Source organism: Hippocampus comes, unplaced genomic scaffold (assembly GCF_001891065.2).
Source record: "Hippocampus comes isolate QL1 unplaced genomic scaffold, H_comes_QL1_v1.1 scaffold82, whole genome shotgun sequence".
NCBI lineage: Eukaryota > Metazoa > Chordata > Actinopteri > Syngnathiformes > Syngnathidae > Hippocampus > Hippocampus comes.
Window position 1 is genome coordinate 3,669,440 of NW_017805135.1, and position 21,717 is coordinate 3,691,156.

The window sequence follows — 21,717 nt, forward strand, 5'->3', positions numbered from 1 at the left end:
AAATAAAAAGCAATAGGGGAGAAAGTACTAAGGCCAAAACGGTCGGGGCAGAACTTGCAGGGATCATAGTGGCCGTCATCTGCTTATTATACAACAACATAAGCACAACGAGCCAACTTGTTACATTCACAACACCACAAAATCACAAGTTTGGGCACATGGAGTCAAACTCATCTGACAACACGACCCTTGAGAATAAAGATGCTAGGATTTTGAAAACATGCACTATAAGTATGCGTGTATATTGACTGTTACATCTCGCTAACAACCCAGGCTAGACTTCGCTCCTCCTCCATAATGAAAAGATGTTAGTCTCAAGTCAAGGCGTATCACTTTTATACTACCTTGACGTCAGTTAACACTTCACTCTTAGCTAGTGCTTTGGCGCCATCTTGTGGCATTTTAAGAATGTTATACAAATACAGTAACACAAAATCTCAAGTTGATGACACGTTCCACAGTATAAAACTTCGATTCGTCAATCGCGAAATGCAAAAAGGTAGGGCTTCACTCTAACAATACATCAAAAGTGGAGTTTGTGTAAAGGAATGTGTTCATGTGCCACATACACACTGTGCAGTGCATGAAGTGATGCCTCCGTTACTGAAAGCACTTAAATGCTGCCATTTTGTTTTCCCACACTCTGGGCTATCACCAAACGCGACCGAGGGAAAATATATTTTTCACCAAAACAAAGTTATGTATGACACCAATGTGACGAGGAGGAAAAAGGATGTTTTACAAGAATAAAGTTAGTTACACAAAAAAAAAAAAAAAAACACAAAATCATACTGATATAGGGTGATTACTATTGCGGAAGGATGTTTACATTGTGACCTTATTCATCTCGTTTTATAGGACACATTTGACTCTTTCTGTGCTGATGGAGTGTTCCCTTCTGCTGAAAGATGGTTACTGCCCATCATCCTTTTGTAGGTCAAGTTCTCAAAGGACAGGAGAGTTTATATAAAACTACAAAATCAGAATTTTATTTTCTTAAACCCACTTCACATCACTGACCATCTTCTTTAGTTTCCACACTGGAGACAAGCGGCAAGAGAATTAAAAAAAACAAAACCAAAAAAAAAAAAACAAGCACCAGTTCTTTGCTGGATATATTTCATCCATATTTACAGCCCTTCTCTGTACAGACATACATAGTTCAGAATATGACAATGTACTTATATTTCCTTTTCCCTCCAGGATGCAAAGGACATGTCGTTTTAGGCAAGGGTTAAGTGCAATGTCTCATACAATGTAGAGAAAATGGCTGCCCACAAATTATCGACATACAATAAATTATAAACTGAGAAACCAAATTATCTATACAGGGTTATAATTTGCTAATATGTGCAGTTAATACATCCAATTTGTTTCGTCAGGACTCGCGGAACATATTTTGTAGTATTTTCTCAAGTTGATTTTGACAGGACAAAGTAATGCCCACAAAAGTAACATATCAATCATGGAAAATGAATACATTACTGTAAGGTGCTGTTTAGTTACACAATCTTGTCATTCATTCATTTGGTTGGGAACTCAGTAGATCTTTTGATGTCAAAATTAGCTGACATTTTTCATTTTACCAACAACTTGGTAAAGTTGTGCTCAATAGACAATAGTTTTGCGTAATAAATGTACTGCTCAAACAATGGACAGAAAAATCAAATTCCAGTATAATAGATTTATCTGCCCTAGAGAATGCCTGCTATGTGTAGGAACTGAGGAACAAATAACCAAAAAACACATTCTTTTTCACTTCAGTATTAAGGACATTTTACCTCGTGCAATGTTTGGCTGCAAGGATTCTTCATGACAAAATAACAAACACTATTGATGAATCTCATCATATCATCTTCATGACAAAATAACAAACACTATTGATGAATCTCATCATATCAAAGTGCCTTTAGTGGATAGTTCAAAACTGCCCTTATTGAATTCTGGCAAACAAATTCCATTGGCCAAGGACCAAATGACAAGAGCTGCGCTTGCCCTTTAAATCACAATTGTATAGACATAATTGGTGCCATTACTCAAACAATATTCAACATGAAAAATAATGTGCGATCATCTCTTGCTCTGGCGGGGAACCGACGATGAGCTATGTATGGCCCGCCAGAATGCCTGATGCGGCTTGCCCTGCAAATCTAAAAACACATAACTACTGTATTTGAAAAAGCCCAATACACAATATTTGTTTTGCATCATATTTTAAAGCTCCTAGGAGGATTAAGGAAAATTAGGAGATAAAACTCCCGTGTGTGTTTACATCCTTTACAGGTGACCCACAAATGAATGTAGCGATCATTGGAATACATATACAGTATAATTGTATATAGAAAATGAAAAAAATATAGCTGGAGATACAATACATGTGCGGCAAGAAAAGAGATGAAGCAGGTTGTAACTGAGGAAAAGCCATGCCAGATTTATTTTTTCCAAACGGTAAACATTTTTACGGTAAAGAGTGTCCGCAAGAGCGTAAGATAGTCCAATGAAAAGAACACAAGAATGTCCTCCCAATAGATCTCAGGTCAACTCGCTTCCTCCAAGACATTCACTTGCTTGATTTTTTTTTTCTTTCCCCCCCCCCGCTGCTCTGCGCACCTCTCACCCACGGCGATGCATGGATCTACTTTTACATGAAGTGAATCCTGTCTTGCAAAAGCCTCCATCAGCCTGATGATGCAGATCTAGGTCCCGATCACGCGCATGATCTCTTTCTGCACCTTGGGCTCCTGTGTGTTAATGTTGGCGTCTCCCACTTGGCCGTCTTCATACCTGTAAATGCAAAAAAAAAACCAACCAAAAAACAAAAACAAACAACTCTTGAGAGGAAAGCCACGCTAGGACAAGGATAACTTGCAAACTCTACACAGGTGATTCAAACCCAAAACCTCATAACTGTCAGACCACTATTGATTACATTGTGGTACACGAAATGGAGAAATATACTGTACTTAGATCCATTAGTCAGCTGGCATTAGCCACACACCCCATGTATTTTTCTTTTCTGACCTCACTTGCATTCAATGCTACAAGGGCCGATGCCGTCTTATTTAGTCGATGAAATACGAAAATTGGTAAGAACTACCATATTTCCTCATATGTTGTGCAGTATCTTCAGTACGTTAGATTTCAGCTTCTACGTGCTGCCGTGTCAGTCTCATCTGCCCACGGCCTCAGTAGTGCTGCCCAATGTAACGTACCTGTAAATTAGCAATGTGACTGTTTCTTTAACCAGTCAGATTTCAAGTTCGACTCCCATCTGGCCCGCAATAATGTCAGTACTTTTCTATCTTCTGATTGGTTGATCAGTGCACAACTGTTGCAGACCAATTTCGACCAACATAACACGTTAACTGCACATGGTGTCATCTTGCCAAATATCAATTCTCAACTGTTGACTTGGTGGCGGCCACTGCGTAGGCTTGAATGTGAATGCTTGGTGTAAGTCAGCTGAGATATGCTCCAGCTCGCTCAAGACTCGAGTGAGAACAAGCACAACAGAAGAGGATTAAGCAGTTTAAAGGCCATTACTCACACAAAAAAGAAGCGAGTACAAACGTGGTCCGACACAGGACACACCCAAATGTTGCCGTGCTTCTGCAGATCCTTGGATGTGATCACTGTTTGAAAAGAGGGAGCGGGCGTACGACATGAGCTGTGGCGTTTCGTTACAGTCAGGTGTCATTCTTTTTGTTTTTACCTTCACAAAGTGCAATGCAGTTCAAGTTTCGACTTTGCAGAAATCTCGATTGGATTGGACGACTCTGCTTGAAATAGCAAAACGGGTGCGTGATAAACACCGATCGGATTGTTTAGCATGAGTCCACGCCTTACCTGTGGTATGGTGTTCATGCGATTGTAACGCTGCACCAGTTCATTTTTGGTGGGCATGCGGTGTTGTCCTTTCCCCATTCCTGCACCAAGTAGAACCCAAACAGCCCTCCTTTAAAGGGTGAATCAATTCAAAAATGTTCTTTGCAATAATCTGTTCTATGCGCCTGCACTCATCGAAACGCGGCACTCTCATTAATATTGAGTTTGTGCAATATGACTTAAGCAGCATTTTGCCATTTGCTGTCAACTTAAAATGACATGACAGTGACAAAGGGCTCAACTTGCTATCATCAAATCACAGCCACAACACAAAGGTTTGACAGTTCAAGGCCCAGCACTTGACATGAACACACAACACATGAATCAACGCCCCCCGCCCCCACCACCACACCCATGCAGTCATCGCTGTAAAGGACTCAAAAGTGGACAGGGTGGAGACGAGAGGACAAAGGGCTGAGAAGTGAGTCATTCCTACCAGAGTATCCAAAAGATATGCTGGAGATGGGGCTGAGATAGATGCCCTTTCCATATGCTGCGCCATGCAGCTTGGTTGGGAAAGAGTGGAGAGAAAGAAGGATCAGTGTGGTGCAGAACAAACACTCAACGATAAGTCAATCGAAGTTCAATTATATTGCTTTTCAGACAAAAAAAAAATTTGCAACTCAAAGCGCTGCACATGGATTCAAATCGACCCCTGCCCCCGCTCGTCCTCAATGGCACAGAAACACAGGTGCATACACACATCGACACATTAATGATTTAAGGTGGAGTACGGAGCACAGTAGTCGAGCGTTTCTATCTATATACAGTTGAATTGTACCACTTGGAAGCAAATATATCTGATTCTTGAACCACACAGTAAAAATCCATTCTAAAGATGAGACATTTAGTGCAATATGCTTCAGAGGCGGACAGAATGAGTGGAGGTGACGATGATATTCAAATTGCGGGGAGGAGGCGATTTGACACCTTAAATGTTTGAGACAAAGGAGGCACAAATTCCAGCCATCAGAACCACAAGAAGGATCATCCAAGTTTAAAAATAAACCTCCTGATATGACTTTGAAGCAAGTTAAATTGATCTTCGGCGCTCCTCCAAAAGCAGTTGTGTCGTGCAAACGGAGACATTTCTTGCCGCATAATTCATCTCTTAATTTGATCACGAACGTCCTTGAAAAGAGTCGGAAAAGTAAATAGAAAAATACACCAGTGGATGGAGCGAGGCACCCAGAGATATTTGATCTTACATTTAATGTTGGAAATTTGGTAAGTAGCAAAACTGCTTTCATGTACTGTTTAATTCACTACGTTCTATGTCCGAATGTACAACGTTTGCAGAAGAAGAGCAACATAGGAAAAAAACAATGGAAAAAGTCAGTCAGTGCCAGTGTATGGTGTGACAATAAAAATACTTATTGGATTGGGAAAACTGCTTTCAACACAGCAAGTGAGTGTCAAACTTCTCATTCCACTGCTGATACCGCGAAATGTTCTTGCTCTGTTGTCGTCCCACCTCTGTTACACGTCTGATACTACTTCCGCCGGTTAATACAGAAGAGCAACATGGAAATATGGAAAATCCTTATTTTTAGAAGTAGTAAAAGGCGTTCACGTATAGCCAGAAGATGGTTCGTCTTTACAAAGCACATTGGGTTTTACTCACTGAGCTGTGATTGACCTCCTCCAATGGAAGCTCTCTTAGAAGTCTTTACTCACCATGGCTCCCCTTATCCTTTGCATTCTGCAACGTCAGACCTAGCCTACACTGCGCTCTAAGTGGTTCACTCCAAGAGGGCGCACAGGCAGCTTCCTAGCTAATGGTACAACAGGTGTGGCATCCCCTGTTGCACACACTGGCTGGGGAGAAATTCTGCCAGTACACCCTGCTGGCTCAAGTGCCGAAAAGGGAAGCTGGCATCTATTAACTGCAAAAATGAATCAGCCGGACAGCCAGCCTGCTCGGTTGCAAAGCAGACTGACGGTCCGAGAAGGCAAACTGCCGGGGATGACGTACCTGCAGTTTGGTATAAGAGGCATTGACTAGTCCATTTCTCAGAACAGAGTGCCAGTTCTCTATATGGGAACCACTAGAGCAAGTGTAGAGGGAGATGAGAGAAAAGAAGCATGTGAATGATGCCCTGAACAAAATGTACACTGCAAAGTTCTTTTTTTTTTCATGTCCATGTTAAGTGATTTGCTTCTCAGCCATGGGAATTATTTTTTGGGGGGGAGGGGGGGCTCACAATGCAAATGACCTGGAAGTATCAGGGAGCCAATAACTACAATAGTCAATCTTAACTATTGTATTTCCTAAAATAACAGCCACCACTCTAATTAAAGCCATACCTCAATGTATCACTCTGAGTGGATTCAGTTGTACATTATATAATTATATATGTACAAAAAAAAACATTTATGGTTATGTGCAGATTTCTCGAAAAAGCAAGAGGGCTCTGTTTGTACTACTCTCTTCAATGAGTAGGCCACAATAAATAAACAATACACAGTATTACATTCCTCATGATATACTTTGTATTACATTCTGATTAAGCGTATTGTTTAAGATATATTTACCTGTATTTCAGTGGAAAAGTCATTAACACATTATTTTAAAATTGTATTTGTAGAAAAAGTGGGTTCCTCTTCAAGAAACGCCATACCGATGACAGTACACTCTGCAGTTGAATAAACAAACACACCTAGCACTATTTGTAGAAATACAGGAATTATCATTTTACACTGGCAAGTAGCTTCGTATTGGTTTGTGCTATATTTAGGGTATTGTTCTCCTTTTAACGGTTCCTTACGGTTCCTTACAGTCGTCTGCGGCCTATCACGGCATTCAATCAATATTTTTACAATTATGCAACTCACGGTAGTATCCTTTCCACTGACGATATCAACAAATAGCTATTGATGACATGCTAGCAGACAATTATTTGATAATACATTTATTTCCTAGCTAGCAGTCTAACATTTGCCTTTGATGCTGACACACTACAGTACATGCGTCCCAGGAAAATGCACCTGCTGAGTGGTGGGGTTTTATTGTTGCTCCATCTAAATCTACTTGACCGTAGCCCACCGGCATGGACTCATGTTGTTATATAACACTAAGAATGTAGGCTGTGCCATGTGATGCCACACAAAAACATTGAACGGATGCAAAATGTGTCACTGACGGGAGGGAGTAAAACAGACTCACTGGAAGGCAAAGGTGCTGCCGTAGAGCTTTTTGGCAGTGCGGAAACGAGCCTCCTTGGCTGGAGGGCTGCTGAGCAGCAGGAACTGGTGGGAAGTGTGCATGAATTTCAGTTGCTATCACGATGAGGATCATGTCGTCACATGAAAGAGGAAACGAAATGAGACAGAATAGAGAAGTGAACCCTCACATGACACAAAGCAAAACCTGTTTGGTCATCGACAGGCGGTGCTTTTGATTTCCTACCCTACTAAGAGGCAACTTGACAATATGAGATCTATTACTGGAAATAATCCTGCAAAAAGACAAAATGAAAACAAAAATAATGCAGCATTAAAATCAAATCAAGTGATTCCTAATCATTGATGATATCAGAAGTAACATGTTGGCGTTTACGAATATAATAATTTACTAAATGTCAGTCAATATCTTTTCATACTTGTAAGACGGACGGATAAGACAGTTGACGTGTGACTTGTAACACTGCTCGTACGGTTAATGAAGGTTCAAGTCAATTAAAGGGAACCATTTGAGCCTTGAACAGATTATGTCTGAAACCTCCGCAGACTCCACCGCATTGCCATTGGCTGTCAGAAGAGTCCATCAAACACACTTAACTGTCCCCGCTGCAAATCCCGCCTTATTATATCTGATTGCTGTGTGCTCATTGAGCGTTTCATTGTGAAACATATACAGAGTACAGGTTTTCAACTTTCTATTCATTTAATGTATCCATCTGCTAATTTGGAGCAAATGTTCCTTTTTTTTTAACATTTTTAACATGTTCTCTCCACCCACCACTGTAACAGGGGATGGGCCAAAGGGTCCAGTTTGTCCATCTGCTTCTTGATCTCTAAATACGAGCCCTGGCAAAAACACACAAGAATGTACTGTGTTCAGCGAATCGAATATAAACCCTTTATTGCCAAGGAGGACAAATGCAAAGGTCGCTTGAGAAGACAGTGAATGCATAGCACTGCAATAAAGCAGAATTTTTTTTCCCGTCTATTTTACAATACGCTACTTATTGTACCTGGGTCATTTCCCGTATAGACATGACGCTGTCCAGCGCTTTTTGCAGCCTCTCGTAATTCTTCTTCTGTGTTCATCGGTGGAGCCCAGCAGCATTTGCGTGTGATGAAAGAGAGGGAGGAACATGCACACATTTAAAAGCAGGACAAAAGGACAAAAATATAGCCCTCATTTACCAATCAAGTTTTACAGTTAAATTGCTCCATCTAGCAGTGCAACTGGTTAATTCAAATCACATCACACTATTGCAAAAATGTCACCAATATTTCCAAAGAGCGACACTGTACTTTGTGGGTTCACAATGAAGAAATAATATTATGCTTTGAATACAAAAAATCCTTCAAAACAATTCGTATTTAATTATTCAAGATTATAATGACCCCCCCACCCCCCGCCAAAAAAACCCCCGGTGTGGCTTGTTAATATCTAAGAACAAGATCAAAATATCCTAACTCATGCCAAGGATCCCGCATCTAAGAAGGATTAAAGAATACATCTGGTTCTCCAAAAGTGAATTTTTGTGTTGCAATGTCATCGCAATGGTTGGCAAAATGTGTCAGGATTATATCTCAATTGACTAAGGGTCACTTCGATAAAACGCTGTATGTACAATAGAAACTTTTCAAATGAGAAAAGAAAAAAAAATTGCCCTTTTTACTCATTTACATCAATTGGCTTCAGAGTAAGCAATAAAAGGCCCCGCCCCCTTCACTATCTCCTCCTCCCCAAGAAAGATGATGTATTTTTAATGTACTAGATATTTATACAACAGTACTTCAACGGATGCTGACCTTTGGGTTGAAGGCCAAAGTCTTGGGGTCATTGGGGTCGACCACCGAGGGGTAGGGCTCAAAGATGATGCTCTTGCGTGGAGACTCGAGTGCAGCGCGGCACATTGCCACAAGGAGATCTACCACCTGCAGAACGGCAAGGAAAATATGATTGCTGTTATTCTCCCTGAGATTGCTATCTTGTCCGCAAATAGTAGCTGGGGGTGCTTATTTACTCAAATGGAGGAGGCCTCTCTTCGGGTTAAGAGGCCTTTCGTCGTACAAATGCATTTTAGTAATATTGAACAATGCTACCAATATTTTACAATGCAGAGAAATAGCAAGAAAAAATAGTTCCTGTTAGATAAAAATGGACCCATGCAACACTGCAGTGTGTGTGCGTGTGTGTGTGTGCTTATCACCTCTGCACCGGTGGCCACTTCCTCTGCAGCCCCTGACATCACGCCCAGCGTGTAGAACGAGAACACGCACAGCTCCCTTGTGCACACGGCCGGCTGCACGCACGCACGCACGCACACAAGCACGCACACACTATACTTAAATACATGAGTATCTTAAGCTCGTCAAAGTTGGTCGTCTAACCAACATTTAGAAACAATGTATATCATCAAAAATGTATTTCACTACATCTCTTTTCAGCCAGCATCAAAGCATTTAGCCATGTTTACGCTTTCGCGTTTTTTTTCTTCATGTGTTTTTGGCCTATGATGAGGAATCGGGAGCTGGTACTAACCAAATTTTGTAAGCAAAGGACTTCTGTGAGGTGGAATTTTGTGACTGGTGTTTGTGTGTTTCTTCTGTCTGTGCGATTTGACAAGGAGCACTATGAAAGTGTACATTGAGCTGATACATCGCCATTAGCGGCTAATTCCTGTTATAACCTGGACACGACTGGACTTAGAAACATGAATCTGTGTCTTTGATACCTTCAGCATGGATCCGTTCTGAAAGACATGCTGCTCATCGCAGACCACGCAGTACTCATTAAGCGTGGGGATCCTCTGCTCGGAGTACTTCATTATCTGGCCAGGGAAAACACACACAAACATGCACACACATGCAAAAACAATTGTCTTCCTGTTTTCAACTCTCTCATCCAGTGTTGAGATGTAAAGATCACTGAGAGCTACTGAGTAGCCTATGCATGAATTGTGATAAATGGATGAATAGTGACTATTGCTTCGAGTCTCATACGCAGTAAGTTATAACCTGAGTGAGTTTGTATTGCACCTGCACTAAGAAGCCGTACTCCAGTGTGGGAATGTTCTTGCAGTGCCCGCCCGCCTGGGATGAGAAAAACAATTCAATCAGCTGCCTGGTGGTGATCTGTGCAGGGGCCCTGGCCGCCGGGACCGCCACGGTCTGATGAGTCAAGTGGAGAGAGTATTATGGGTAACGGTACGACAGTCACACATGGAGACGTAAAGGGATGGCGGTGAGTGATAAGAGAAGAGAACATCAAACAGTGGGTTTGAATTCAATGTCCAAAGATATACCGTACTTCACTCGAATAGTTGACCTTAGGAGTCCTCACTCTTTTTAAAAACTGAAAGCTACGTCTTGGGTACTCATTAATATATAAAACAGTCCAAATGATTATTCAAGCAATCAATGGAATAATCAATTGGATAATCAATTCTAAAAAGATTGAGCGATAGCCTTAGTCACAAATGAAAACGGCAGCACTTACTGATGCATGTGCAATCCCTCCGATAAATTAATTTGCGGAGTGTTAGCAGATGTTGCAAATCAGTTCCCGCATCATTTGTGTTGGTGGCGAGTTCACACACCACATACACAAGGGCTGGGCAATTCATCAAAATGTAATTGTGGTTTCAATTTGGCTTTCTCATCATAAAAACATGATAATTGAAGTATTGACATAATTTGTCCATACAAGAAAAGTGGGGAATGACAGATTTGATTGTATTTTTATTGTGAGACACACTCACCTGGCTATTTGGCGGATAGCTGAAGAGCTCCCCTTTCGGGTTCTTCATTGTACATGAGATGGATCGATTCATGAGGCGGGTCACGCGGAGTTCAGGCACGCTCAGCTTCCCTTTCAGGACCGTGTCTTGGATCAAGGGGAAGCTTGGGGACCTTGAAAAGGAGAACAAACAAATCATTCGCAGCAATTCCTGTTGAATTGCTATCTATGAGACAATGGTGCGTTTGTCGTTGATAACATGTTTAATTGTTCCATACGAACAAAATCCTCATTAATAATGTATCTTTGGAGGTTTTGAATAGTGCTATAGAAGTGCCATATGTGCTAAAGTAGAATTGTTTGATAAAAAATAAGGCAGATTTTTTACACTTGTATTTTTTTTTTTTTACATGATTACGGTAATAAAATAAAATTGTTTTCATTTTTAATGCTATGGCTAAGTTTATTTATAAATTATGTTTTACGCTTTTTGGGCCAGTAAGAATGACAAGAGGATACTTCTCTGTACAAACAGTTAATCGTCCTCTAATGTTACAGGTCAAACTGTATTCATAAATATAACTGAAAAATGAAAAAATCTGCTGGCTTTTTCATGAATACTTTCTGTGATAAACAATTTAAAGATTTTTTTTAAATTTATAATTCAAATTTATTGACCTGACAGCGACACAAAAAGCTAACCGAGACAGGAATGTCACCGTTTTTTTGTTTGTTTGTTTTTGTTGCTTGTTTTTTTTTTTTTTAACTGATGAACATGCATGCATCTTGCATTACAGATATGAGAAATTTACTTGGGGATTGGAGAGAAGATGCTGAGCCCAGCGCGGAACTTTTTGATGGTTCCGCCGGCTTTGAACCAGCTGTGCCTCTTCTCCTGCTGGGCCTTGAGGAACTCATTACTGAGATGCTTCCACTGCTGGGATGTGAATGTGCTCAGGATCCTGTGAATTATAACAAGAGCGCAGGGAAGGTGTCGAGCAGGGAAATGTTCGTATGACAAAATGGCAGAACAGTCGTTAGTTTGAGATGCATTAGAATTCTGGCATACACACCATTATCCACACCCTCACTAAAATTGAATTAAGTTACTTCTTCGGCAATATGCACAATTTATCATGAGATTATGTCAAAGGATTCCGACAATTGCATATGGCACTACTGCTATAGCATCAAAGCATTTGAAAATACAGACAGGTAAAACTCACTTTTTGAGTTGCAAGCCAAGGCTGAATCCTTCTTTATTGGAAGGCTGGAAAACATCGACTGATGGCTCTGCAGGAAAACGACTGACATTATTACACAGGGCAGTCACGCAAACACTTCTCCTGAGCCTCCGCTGCCTCGTCGTGCTGCGTGCGTGCTACTCACCTCCCACGCTCAGGCGCGTGGCACAAATTGCTAAAAAGCGCCATCAACATCAATAACGACATCTCTACTCACCGGGCCCATCGAGGTACTGAGAAAGAGAAAAGCGAAGTCTCAGAATAATGGGCTCTGTTCTGATAACTTTCCAAGCTGTCGCAATCTCCTCCTGAGTCAGACACACACATACACATGCACATATATGCAATGTTAGCCAGCTAATTATAATTTCTCCTCACATGATTAAACGGGGACTATGCGGGGCATTATGGGTTGTGTTGGCTGGATGTGCAAAAGAAGAATAACAGTGGCGATGCACAATTATCAGAATGCTGACTCACATCGAGGAAGCCAATGTTAATATGAAGATCGATGTCGACGTCATCAATGCTGCCATACTCCCTGTTCAAAGACACAAGTTATAGGCGTTTATTTAAACACAGATGTTTACCTCTGCCAAGCTCCAAAACATGAAGTGTGAGTATGAGGTGTTGATTTCACTGATCTATACTGTTTTTTTTTTTTGTTTGTTTTTTTTTTGTTCAGCAGGATTACACAAACATCTTGCACCCAAATTTAATGGAGTTGACAAGGGATCATTCCCATTTCAGAGTGCTTCTGACTGATAACCAGTCCAAAGTGTACCGGTGGTTTGTCTTTGTGGTGGTCCATCAACCTACAACTGAATTGCATGTGCTGTTTATGGTCACCTTAAAATTGACAAGAAACCAGGTATGATTTTTTTTTTCTCCAGTTTTTCATAGCTGGCTTTCATGCAACTGGTGTAGGAAACAATTCCATCACATGCATTGCTTATTGTTACCTGGTGGTTACTTGGCAACGAGTACAGGGCTTAGTCAGTGTTTGCAGAGGTTCCCGTAGTTGACTTTCATCAACCCTCAATGTACTGTTCAGTCCAGGGTGGAGGGTGTGTGTGTGTGTGTGCGTGTGTGTGTGCGTGTGTGCGCGCGCGCACATGTGCAAGCGCTTGCGTGTACCTGACGGAGACAGCACTGTCAGTATAGATGTCTTTCACTGCCTCAATGTCTGCATCGAGTTGAGGATGGCGGTAGAGGTCACCGGCGCAACTCCCCTGTCACAAACATTTTGGGCCGTCAACCATGCAGCACATAAACACGGGAGGAGCATGTGTCATGAAATCAACACTTCATTTTTTTTTTTTTTTTTTTTATAGGACACATGTAAATGGCAATAGCAATAGCAATAGCAACATAGTGCAGTAAATCAAGTTTACATCGTTATGATGACTATGCAAAAGCTATTCAACAGATTTACAAACCACATTACATCAGTTTCCATAATGACAACATTATTTTGGCATTTTATAGCCAGTACGTGATCACTGTGAATGTAATTCCACACCGCGGAATGCTCGGCAGTCACAGCACATAGTCAGACAACTATTCACAGTGTCACTTAGTGGATACTGAGCCCACGCTGTCTGCACCAAAGTCCGGCAAGCAAATCACTATATTGTTAGTCAACAGCTACATTCATATTTACTTGAAGACGGGCCAAATCAATATGTGAAACAATTCTCAGCAGTCCACTTCCGAGCAAGTTTAATGTGCTGAAAGTATTTTTAAACGCTGTCTTTTGGTACAATTATCATCAAGCGCAGCAATGCAGTTCCGCCAGCTGGCTCAAAAATGTCGATAACATGAGGCCTGACTGTTGTCCACATCTCTTGCCATCGAGACGGCAAGTTAGACTCTTGATCACCTCAGCTCACGAAGACATTTCGCAGACCTTCATCCTTATCTTTTCCTCTGTGCTTTCATGTTCTACTTCGACAAGAGAGGCGAGCTCCGAAATCCCTGACTGGATTTACATTTCAATTACAGATCTTGGATGATAACGCAGTTAGGGATCGTCCAAGTTACAGTGAAATATAGAATCTTTGCGGAATGGGACAGTGCTTTAAAAGGTGTCTGGTGGTGACAGGTGAACAGTCCTGCAAAGGCAGACAGTACCACCGATCGCTTTTCAACAGCTCATGTTAAACAAAGAAAACACTTAAAACATTTGATCAGGATATCCTTGTGAAGAGACGAGCATTTCAGCAGGAATAGTCCAGACCTTGTATGTGTGTGGTGTGCTGTATTGATCATCTGGAGTACATCACACATCAGAGGAAACGTGAGACTTTTTTTTTCCTCATTGTGTGTAGTCTCTCAGATGTTACAAGTCCTACGCATGTACCCTTGCTGGGATTGCAGCAAATGTAACGGCAGTCACTAAATTGAGTAAAAATGGGTGTTGCGAACAAAGCTGCAATTTTATCAGAACTTGAAAAACGTGTCAGTCACCTTTGTGAAAAAGAAGTCTTTTGATCTGACTTTAAGATCTGAATACATACTATAATGCTCATATAATCACCCTCCATATTTTTTAAACTGCTGACACCTTCACAAACTTCCTCTCCTCTAATGGCTCTATTCCACACAGATTTGTTCTATAATCTCCTTCACAAAACGATCCATCTGGCATGTCAAGGTTAATTATGCCCGAATGCCAGCAGCAGCAAACGACTGAACCCGTCCCTCCGTACCTGGATCCCGTACAGGAATTGCTCCGGCTCGTTCTCCCCATCAGATTCCTCGTCGGTCCAACACTGGCCTTTGATATCCTGTGGGCATTGACAAGATAGAAACTGCAAGCATTTCCTACTGGGCCTTTCATCAAAAGTCACTATTTGTTTGTTCAAGGGCTTCAAAACAGAGCTTTATAAATCTATCTCCAAAGAACCAGAGATGACACTTTTACGAAGTGATTAAAAATAACCAAGCAAAGTCTCCAGAGGTCCGGTGGAATAAATAGCCTTTATTTGATGTACTCAGGAGTTGAGACTTATAGAATACGGGCATTTGGCTAAGCGAGTAATGCTAACAAATAGGAGACTAACTAGCTTACCATCGGTTCGGCTGTTCTCCGGGTTCAATCAGACAGCTTTAGGCCTCGTGCCAACCATCGCAGCTGGGAAGGAAGCCAGGATGTCTTGCACACCTTGGTACAATGGACAAACAACAATTTGATTTTAAAAAAAAGATGGCTATGTAGAAACAAAGAGGTGGGGCCATCTCTTATGATGACACTCTTCTCCTGATCCACTGGTGAAAGTACACTTTGATCCTTTCATCTATAACTGCTTCAAAACAACAAAGAGTATGCGGAAAAGTGGTTAAGATGGAATGACTGTCTGTGGCTTATGTGTGGTGTTGTATTATTTTGTGATTATGACTTCAAGATGGCGCCGCGAGAGTGGCTGCCTTTACAGCATCTCCTATAATTGTTGCTCTTCTACTTTCTTCCTTGCATAACTTTACTGCTGTAAATTGGGAATTTCTGCATTGTGAGATGAATAAAGGTTTTCTTATTCTTATTCTTGTTCTTTGTCGGCACACTCTCCTTTAAAATGTCTGCACTTCACCTTCCTGCTGTCTCCTAGCAACAACCGTCTCTGCTTCCTTTTCAGAGTGGCATTAATCACTGTGGAGCCTGTGTGTGTGGGGAGGAGGGGGGGGTGCTGGATGTTCATCACTCAGGTTGTCTTTGTGTTATGTCGTCACGTGTGCTTTCCTCGAGAAGGAAAAAAAATATATTCAGGTTGGCTCAACTTTTAATACTCGTAAAAAATGGTATTTCTGCTTTTGAAAACACATTGGTAAAAAATAACATTTCCTGATTTGCTGTTATGGTGAATGGAATTTTTTTAATGTCACGTTTAAGGATGTGCATAATTGTCGATCCAATGGTTGCAAAGGATTCTGCGGATTTGCATGGAATTCATTGTTGATTAATCGTGTCTTGAAGGAGCTGAGCCAAAATGGTGTGCACCTCTTGGCTGCAACCAACAGAGGTCATTATTTATTCACTCAATTTACTCCAAACAGGAGTTAAGAACATTCAGATCAATATTCTACCATTCATACATTCATCATTATTTTAAAAAAGAGGAGTATAAAGTGGCCACAAATATTCCCAGAGGAGATTTAGTTGAGCATACTTCCACAGACATCAGTTCTCCAAAGAACAATCAGCAAGAACAAAAGAATGTTTCGGTTTTCTTTGGCTGTTTTGCAACATTTAAAGAGGGCTCAACGATGGATGAATGTGAGAAAAGAAGACTATTCACTGGAATTATGTGGAGTGTTGGTGCCACGTCATCTTATCTTAGTAAAAATAACAAATGCTAGCTGTAATCTGCTATTTTGCATGTGGCTGAGTGAGTAGTCGCTTTGTGTCCTCACTTATTATCAAAGGAATCATTTATAATTGATGAAAATAGTATTGATTATTGACTTTTATACTACAATGGCTAACTTATATTTGTCTTACAATCCCTCATAAAAAATGTGAATATGAGGTAACTTCTGTTGCGCTCTTAATTTGTCATTAAAATAACAAAGAGTACTTGGAGATTTATCTGTTGTTTAAACAGCAGAATCAAATCAAATAACTTTTTGTCACACTTGTATGACAGATAATGTTAATTATGTTACAGCGGTTGCTTGGTTTATCCGAATACAGGCTGGAGACGATGAGAGTTTCTTTGAAGCTTTTATTTACAGAATATTCCGGGCACCAATGAGTTACAGACAATGGCTGTCGCAAATCACAAGTGCAAAGACACAAAGGCCTCAGAACATATTTATATTATCAGAAGGGCGGTACCGAAACGGTTGTGCGATATCGGGACTTTCCACTAGGCAATACGTTTCTGTCTAAACCGATTCTAGCTGGTATCAACTGGCGCATTCCTATGCCCTGGGCGTCACCACAAAGTCTCCAGTAAGCAGTTCGGCAAGGTTAACTGATGAGTTGGCGTTGCTTCAAGGACAACATCTGGTTACAAAACAGTTTCATTGCGGACATGAGGGAGTTATACAGGCATGACTAAATATGGGTCAAAGACACACTTCAAGTGCCACTTGCTGTCAACTAAAAATCAAATCACAGTGCCGAAGGGCTCAGATAACGACTGTCGCGGCTCACCTGTTTACTGAGTTTGGTCATGTGACGTTCGCAAGCTGACCGCCGTGGCACTGTGATGTCATTTTCGGTCGACAGCAAGTGGCAAAATGGCCGAGCCATGAGATGGATACAAACGGATTTTTATGCCTAATTCATGTTCCACAAATACAATATTCATCAGATGATTGTGTTTAGTCAAGTGGGAGCGCATACAACATTCTATTGTCAAGAAAAGGTTTGACTCGACTTCCCCTTTAAAAAGGGTTTTGTGCAGATGATCGTTTGACCTCAAAACAAATGATTCCTGTTCTACTATTTCCATTGTTTCTGAATAAATCGTCTGTCAGACGGCATTGTGAAAGGTTCCGCTCTCGCTCCAAAGCTATCATGGATGAAAAAGAAAAAAGCGATCCATCCTATTTTGGTTCAGTGAGTTCTATGAATGTCAAATGCGGGTGTGCAGCTGTGACACAAAAGACCGTATACACAATTACCAAACCAAAACATGAACCACTTTCGTGTTGTACACACCAAAGCAGCAGCACAGCGGAGCATTACGGTAGAGAATGCTGATACAAAATCCAAATAGAAGCATCAATACAGACTCCTCATGCTGCCTTTGTGCGCCGAGTCGCTTTAAAGACCTTCATCCTCAAAGCAGAATTCTACCATGTCATGTCCTGACATACAACACCCCCCCCCCCCCCCCCCACCCAAGCTCCATCCTCATCCCCAAAGGCTTTGTGGTGCCACATACCGACGCAGCACCATCGTCCTCATTTCTCCTCATGAAGATTATTTAGCACAAAATGCAGTCAGGCACATTTCCCCTCCCCCTCTCTACATACCCTGTACACCCCCAACCAAAAAAAAAAGAAAAAAACCCTCTTCCAAATTTACCTTCACAGAGGATGGAGACGCAGGATGCTGTCCTTGTCTCAGCCTCTTCCTGCCTGGCGCCTGCAAGCACAGACGACAGCAAGATCATCAAAAATAACTCCACGATGTGAGACAGTGTGCTTGTCAACGTCAGCTCAAGCCGCGCCGACCGCTGTCTCGTGTATTTTGCCTGACAACACTAAAGGGTTTGGAGCATGCTCAGTGAGAGCAGACAGCCAAGTCATGTGACCCGCAGCTGACTGCACTGTTGCTGCTGAGGAGGAAGGATAAAATAAATAAATATGAAAAAAAGGGGAGGCAGGGTGAGGGAGGGTGGAAAGGCTTGTGCGCATGTCAGTCATTGTCTGCTGATGAGTAATCTACAATCAATATTACTGTATTGGCGCACACAATATTTGAAAATGACAAGTCAGCACTAGGGAGCTCAAATAAATACAATAGATGCTGATTTATATCGGGCTTTCATAACAGTGGCAGATGTAACAAAGCGCTTTACAAAACAGTTAACAAAGAAAAATAATAAACAACACATAAAACACAAGCATAAAGTAAAATAATGAACACAACACATAACAAAACACGGGACAGTTGTGCAGTCCTAACCACTTTCCCCTCATAGGCTTTGTTGTTTAAAGCAGTTTGAGATCAAAGAGAATCAAAGTGTCCTTTCACCAGTGGATCAGAGACGCCATGCTCAAAATGTGCACACGTCGGCTACAAGCTAAGTTTCAAAGTCAACAAGAAGCTGTAGCATCCATTGACGAAAAAAAGATTGGTTCACTTCTCCTGTCCCATATAAATCCATTTCAATTTCAGCAGCATTGAATCTATTCCATATCGCTGCTTTCAGGCCGACAACCAACAACCCATTTTCAAATTTTGGACAGTTTAGTATTTGTTCCCAAATCATAACCAACCCCATCGGAGTCTGTTACAATTGCAAATGATCAACACATCTCAGGTATTGAAAATGGCTTGATCTCTTTCACGATGCAATGCTAATGGCTCAAAAGACATGCCTTTTTGGGGAGTGGCGAGAGGGGGCGTTCCTGAAAAGTGATGGTTTTGATGATAAGAGGATTCCAAAGACACCAGCGAAATATTATCTCTATGTTCTTACAAAGCAGAGATAAATGTGTCATTCTAATACATATTTCTCATAATACACATTAATAAAGAAAGAGTTGTTTTACTTTTATTTTTACATTTTATTTCAAAGTCTTAGAGGTGTCTAATTTTCATATTTAGTTCTTATCAGTGATGTAGATGCTGCAGCTCTAATTTGTGTGTGAAGAACGGCCCTTGAAGGGTGCAGGGATTTGCAGTCAGGGTAGGCAAGTGAGGCAGTGCCACCCTCTGCTGTCCATTCTCCTGCATATGAAGAGTAAAAAAATGCTCAAAGGAGTACAGTAGTAAAAAAACAAAACAAATAATAATTATAATTATTATTATAATAACAACAGTTACAACACCAAGACGTCTATAGGTGATTTTCGAATAAGGGCTTTCATGCCATATCAAATATCAAGGAAAGACCAAATTATTTTAAAATTAAATTAAAAACTCCAACAATGAACTTGACCTCATATCAAATATTCTTTTTCTTGCTGTCGCATTGTTGAGTGGTGTGGAATTGATTGAAGCATCATAAAAAGCTTTGAAAACAATCCAAAATTCTCTTCAACCTGATTTGCAACATCGGTTTCAATGAAGGCCCAAACTGACAAATCGCTAGTTGTCTCTTATGGTTCCTATTTTTATATCCAACTCCAGAGGAGAGGGTGCCTCACCAATCATGAACCTCATCTCACATCACTCCAAGTGCAATACTGTACACCAAATCACCATAATTGTTGGAAAACCCTTTTAATACCAGCTATGACAGCTCCAGTGACAAGAGAGTGAGTAACCAAGCGGTTAACTTCACAGACATATACAGAGCAATTTATTTCAAAGTTCAGATACAGCGCAGTTAACTTTAAAGTCCAGACAGAAAACATTTGAAGGGAGGGAAATGGTTTTGGGCCCAAATTAACTAATGTTCCTTAATTTACAGAAAGCCAGACAGGGAAACTCAAACGTTGTTGTCGTTTTGATTCGTAATTCGCAAATATCACAAGGGGGAAGACTCACAGTTTGTTGTCGTTACAGCAAAATCTCTAGCAGCCACGGGAACAGAAAAACGTGGGAAGGAAGACCCATGGCCGGTGACTACCCAGTAGCACGCTGCCCCTCACCCGAAGCAGCGAGGATCGGCACCAGCACACCCTAATGAGGAAAGGCAACATACAAACTGGATTGAGACTGACCGGTTTATCAAATGCAAGCCTGCCTTTGAATGATGTTGCACTTCTCATTGGTTGTGATTGGCTGATCGGATGAAATGGGCACGGCTTCCTGGCTTTGACCAACTCTCAGGTTTCATGTTTAATAAAGATCAGTTATCGACTTATCGTATTTCTTATCTGTAGTTTCATAAAATGCATCCGTTGGTACTTGGAAGGCCAGTTTTTTTTTCCAAACAAAAATTCCCCTGATGACATTGAAATGATAATAAAGGTTGCACTGTCATTGGGTATATATTGGAGACAATAGTGATAAGGCTATCGGGCTAATCTGTCTTTGCCCTGGTTATCTCAGATCGTGTCTATTGGAGTCTGGCCACAGGCTGAAAGGATTACGCTTGTCAACTGCTCAATTTGAAGAAGAAAGTGAAACATTCAAAATCATCTAGTGTAATTTAGTGTTGTGGCTTTTTGCATGCAAGGCCTGATTGCACAAATAATATATGTGTAGGGGAGATAATGTTCAATTATCGTTTGAAAATGATTAGCAAATCATTGTATTCTGTCTTTATTTATGTTTAAGACAACGTGCCAACTTAACTAGAGTTGGGTTTGTAAAAATATGAGCTTCTCTTGGCATCAATGACTTGAAACATTGAAGGCGTTAGAAAGCAGTGGAAATAAACGAGAGTACAGTCCGGTCCGGTCCTGCATTATGTTGTGACCGATGGGCGCCATAGTGCAATACTATTTATCGAACGCTAGATGAAGCCATATACCTCAATCTTGGTACCAGACCACAAAGCCCCATGTAGTCTGCTCCACAAAGGTTACATTTGAATCTACACGTCATGTAAATCGCGTGAAACAATGTCGGGGTTTTTTGTCGTCTGCTAAATGTTACACAGCTGGAATATTTACCTCTTCAAACAGCGTGTATTGACAAACTACAACGCTCAAGGCGATGCGTCGTCCTGAAAATATAACAGTCAGTACTATCGTGAAAAACAACTACAATAGATACACAACCATAAATCAACTGTAAGGAAGTCACGCTGCAGATTTTGAGGAAACTTGCTCCGACTCGCCATCATGCGTCACATGGTGACGCCGACGAGCTGCTGAGGAATTCCCGCGGTCTGATTGGCTGACTGCACCACACGTCCCCATCTCAGCTCTATATCCATTGTATCCTTCCGCTAGCGCGGGCTAACCCTTGTTTTCCTGGCGTTCAATTGAAAAAAAAAACCCGGAAATATCAGAGTGTTCTCAATTGCACGAGTGTAATACATAGCGTTAATATGATTGAATCTATTCCAAGTCGGTGTTTATCTTTAAATGCGAGCGTGATTT

General features: G+C 41.1%; 1 protein-coding gene across 7 annotated transcripts; it reads right to left on the reverse strand.

Annotated features, from left to right (window-relative positions):
* Positions 1 to 975: 975 nt before the first annotated feature.
* On the reverse strand, positions 976 to 18,312 carry LOC109513948 (poly [ADP-ribose] polymerase 6). 7 transcript variants are annotated; one of them, XM_019866694.1, is made up of 24 exons: positions 18,080 to 18,308; positions 15,119 to 15,211; positions 14,757 to 14,834; positions 13,183 to 13,277; positions 12,526 to 12,586; positions 12,263 to 12,278; positions 12,028 to 12,094; positions 11,614 to 11,763; positions 10,824 to 10,974; positions 10,102 to 10,233; positions 9,798 to 9,893; positions 9,273 to 9,365; positions 8,872 to 8,997; positions 8,082 to 8,147; positions 7,847 to 7,914; positions 7,295 to 7,343; positions 7,052 to 7,164; positions 5,861 to 5,933; positions 4,322 to 4,391; positions 3,847 to 3,926; positions 3,713 to 3,779; positions 3,548 to 3,632; positions 1,865 to 2,784; positions 976 to 1,797 (listed from the first exon to the last, which is right to left on the reverse strand). In XM_019866694.1, the coding sequence occupies exons 2-23, from the start codon at positions 15,119 to 15,121 to the stop codon at positions 2,697 to 2,699; spliced, it is 1,827 nt and encodes a 608-aa protein (XP_019722253.1). In that variant the 5' UTR covers positions 15,122 to 15,211; positions 18,080 to 18,308; the 3' UTR covers positions 976 to 1,797; positions 1,865 to 2,696. The 7 variants fall into 7 exon arrangements, with proteins under 7 accessions (XP_019722253.1, XP_019722255.1, XP_019722254.1 ...); XM_019866696.1 differs by having other exon boundaries at positions 3,713 to 3,776; positions 10,102 to 10,155; positions 12,263 to 12,353; XM_019866695.1 differs by having other exon boundaries at positions 10,102 to 10,155; positions 12,263 to 12,353.
* Positions 18,313 to 21,717: the final 3,405 nt, after the last annotated feature.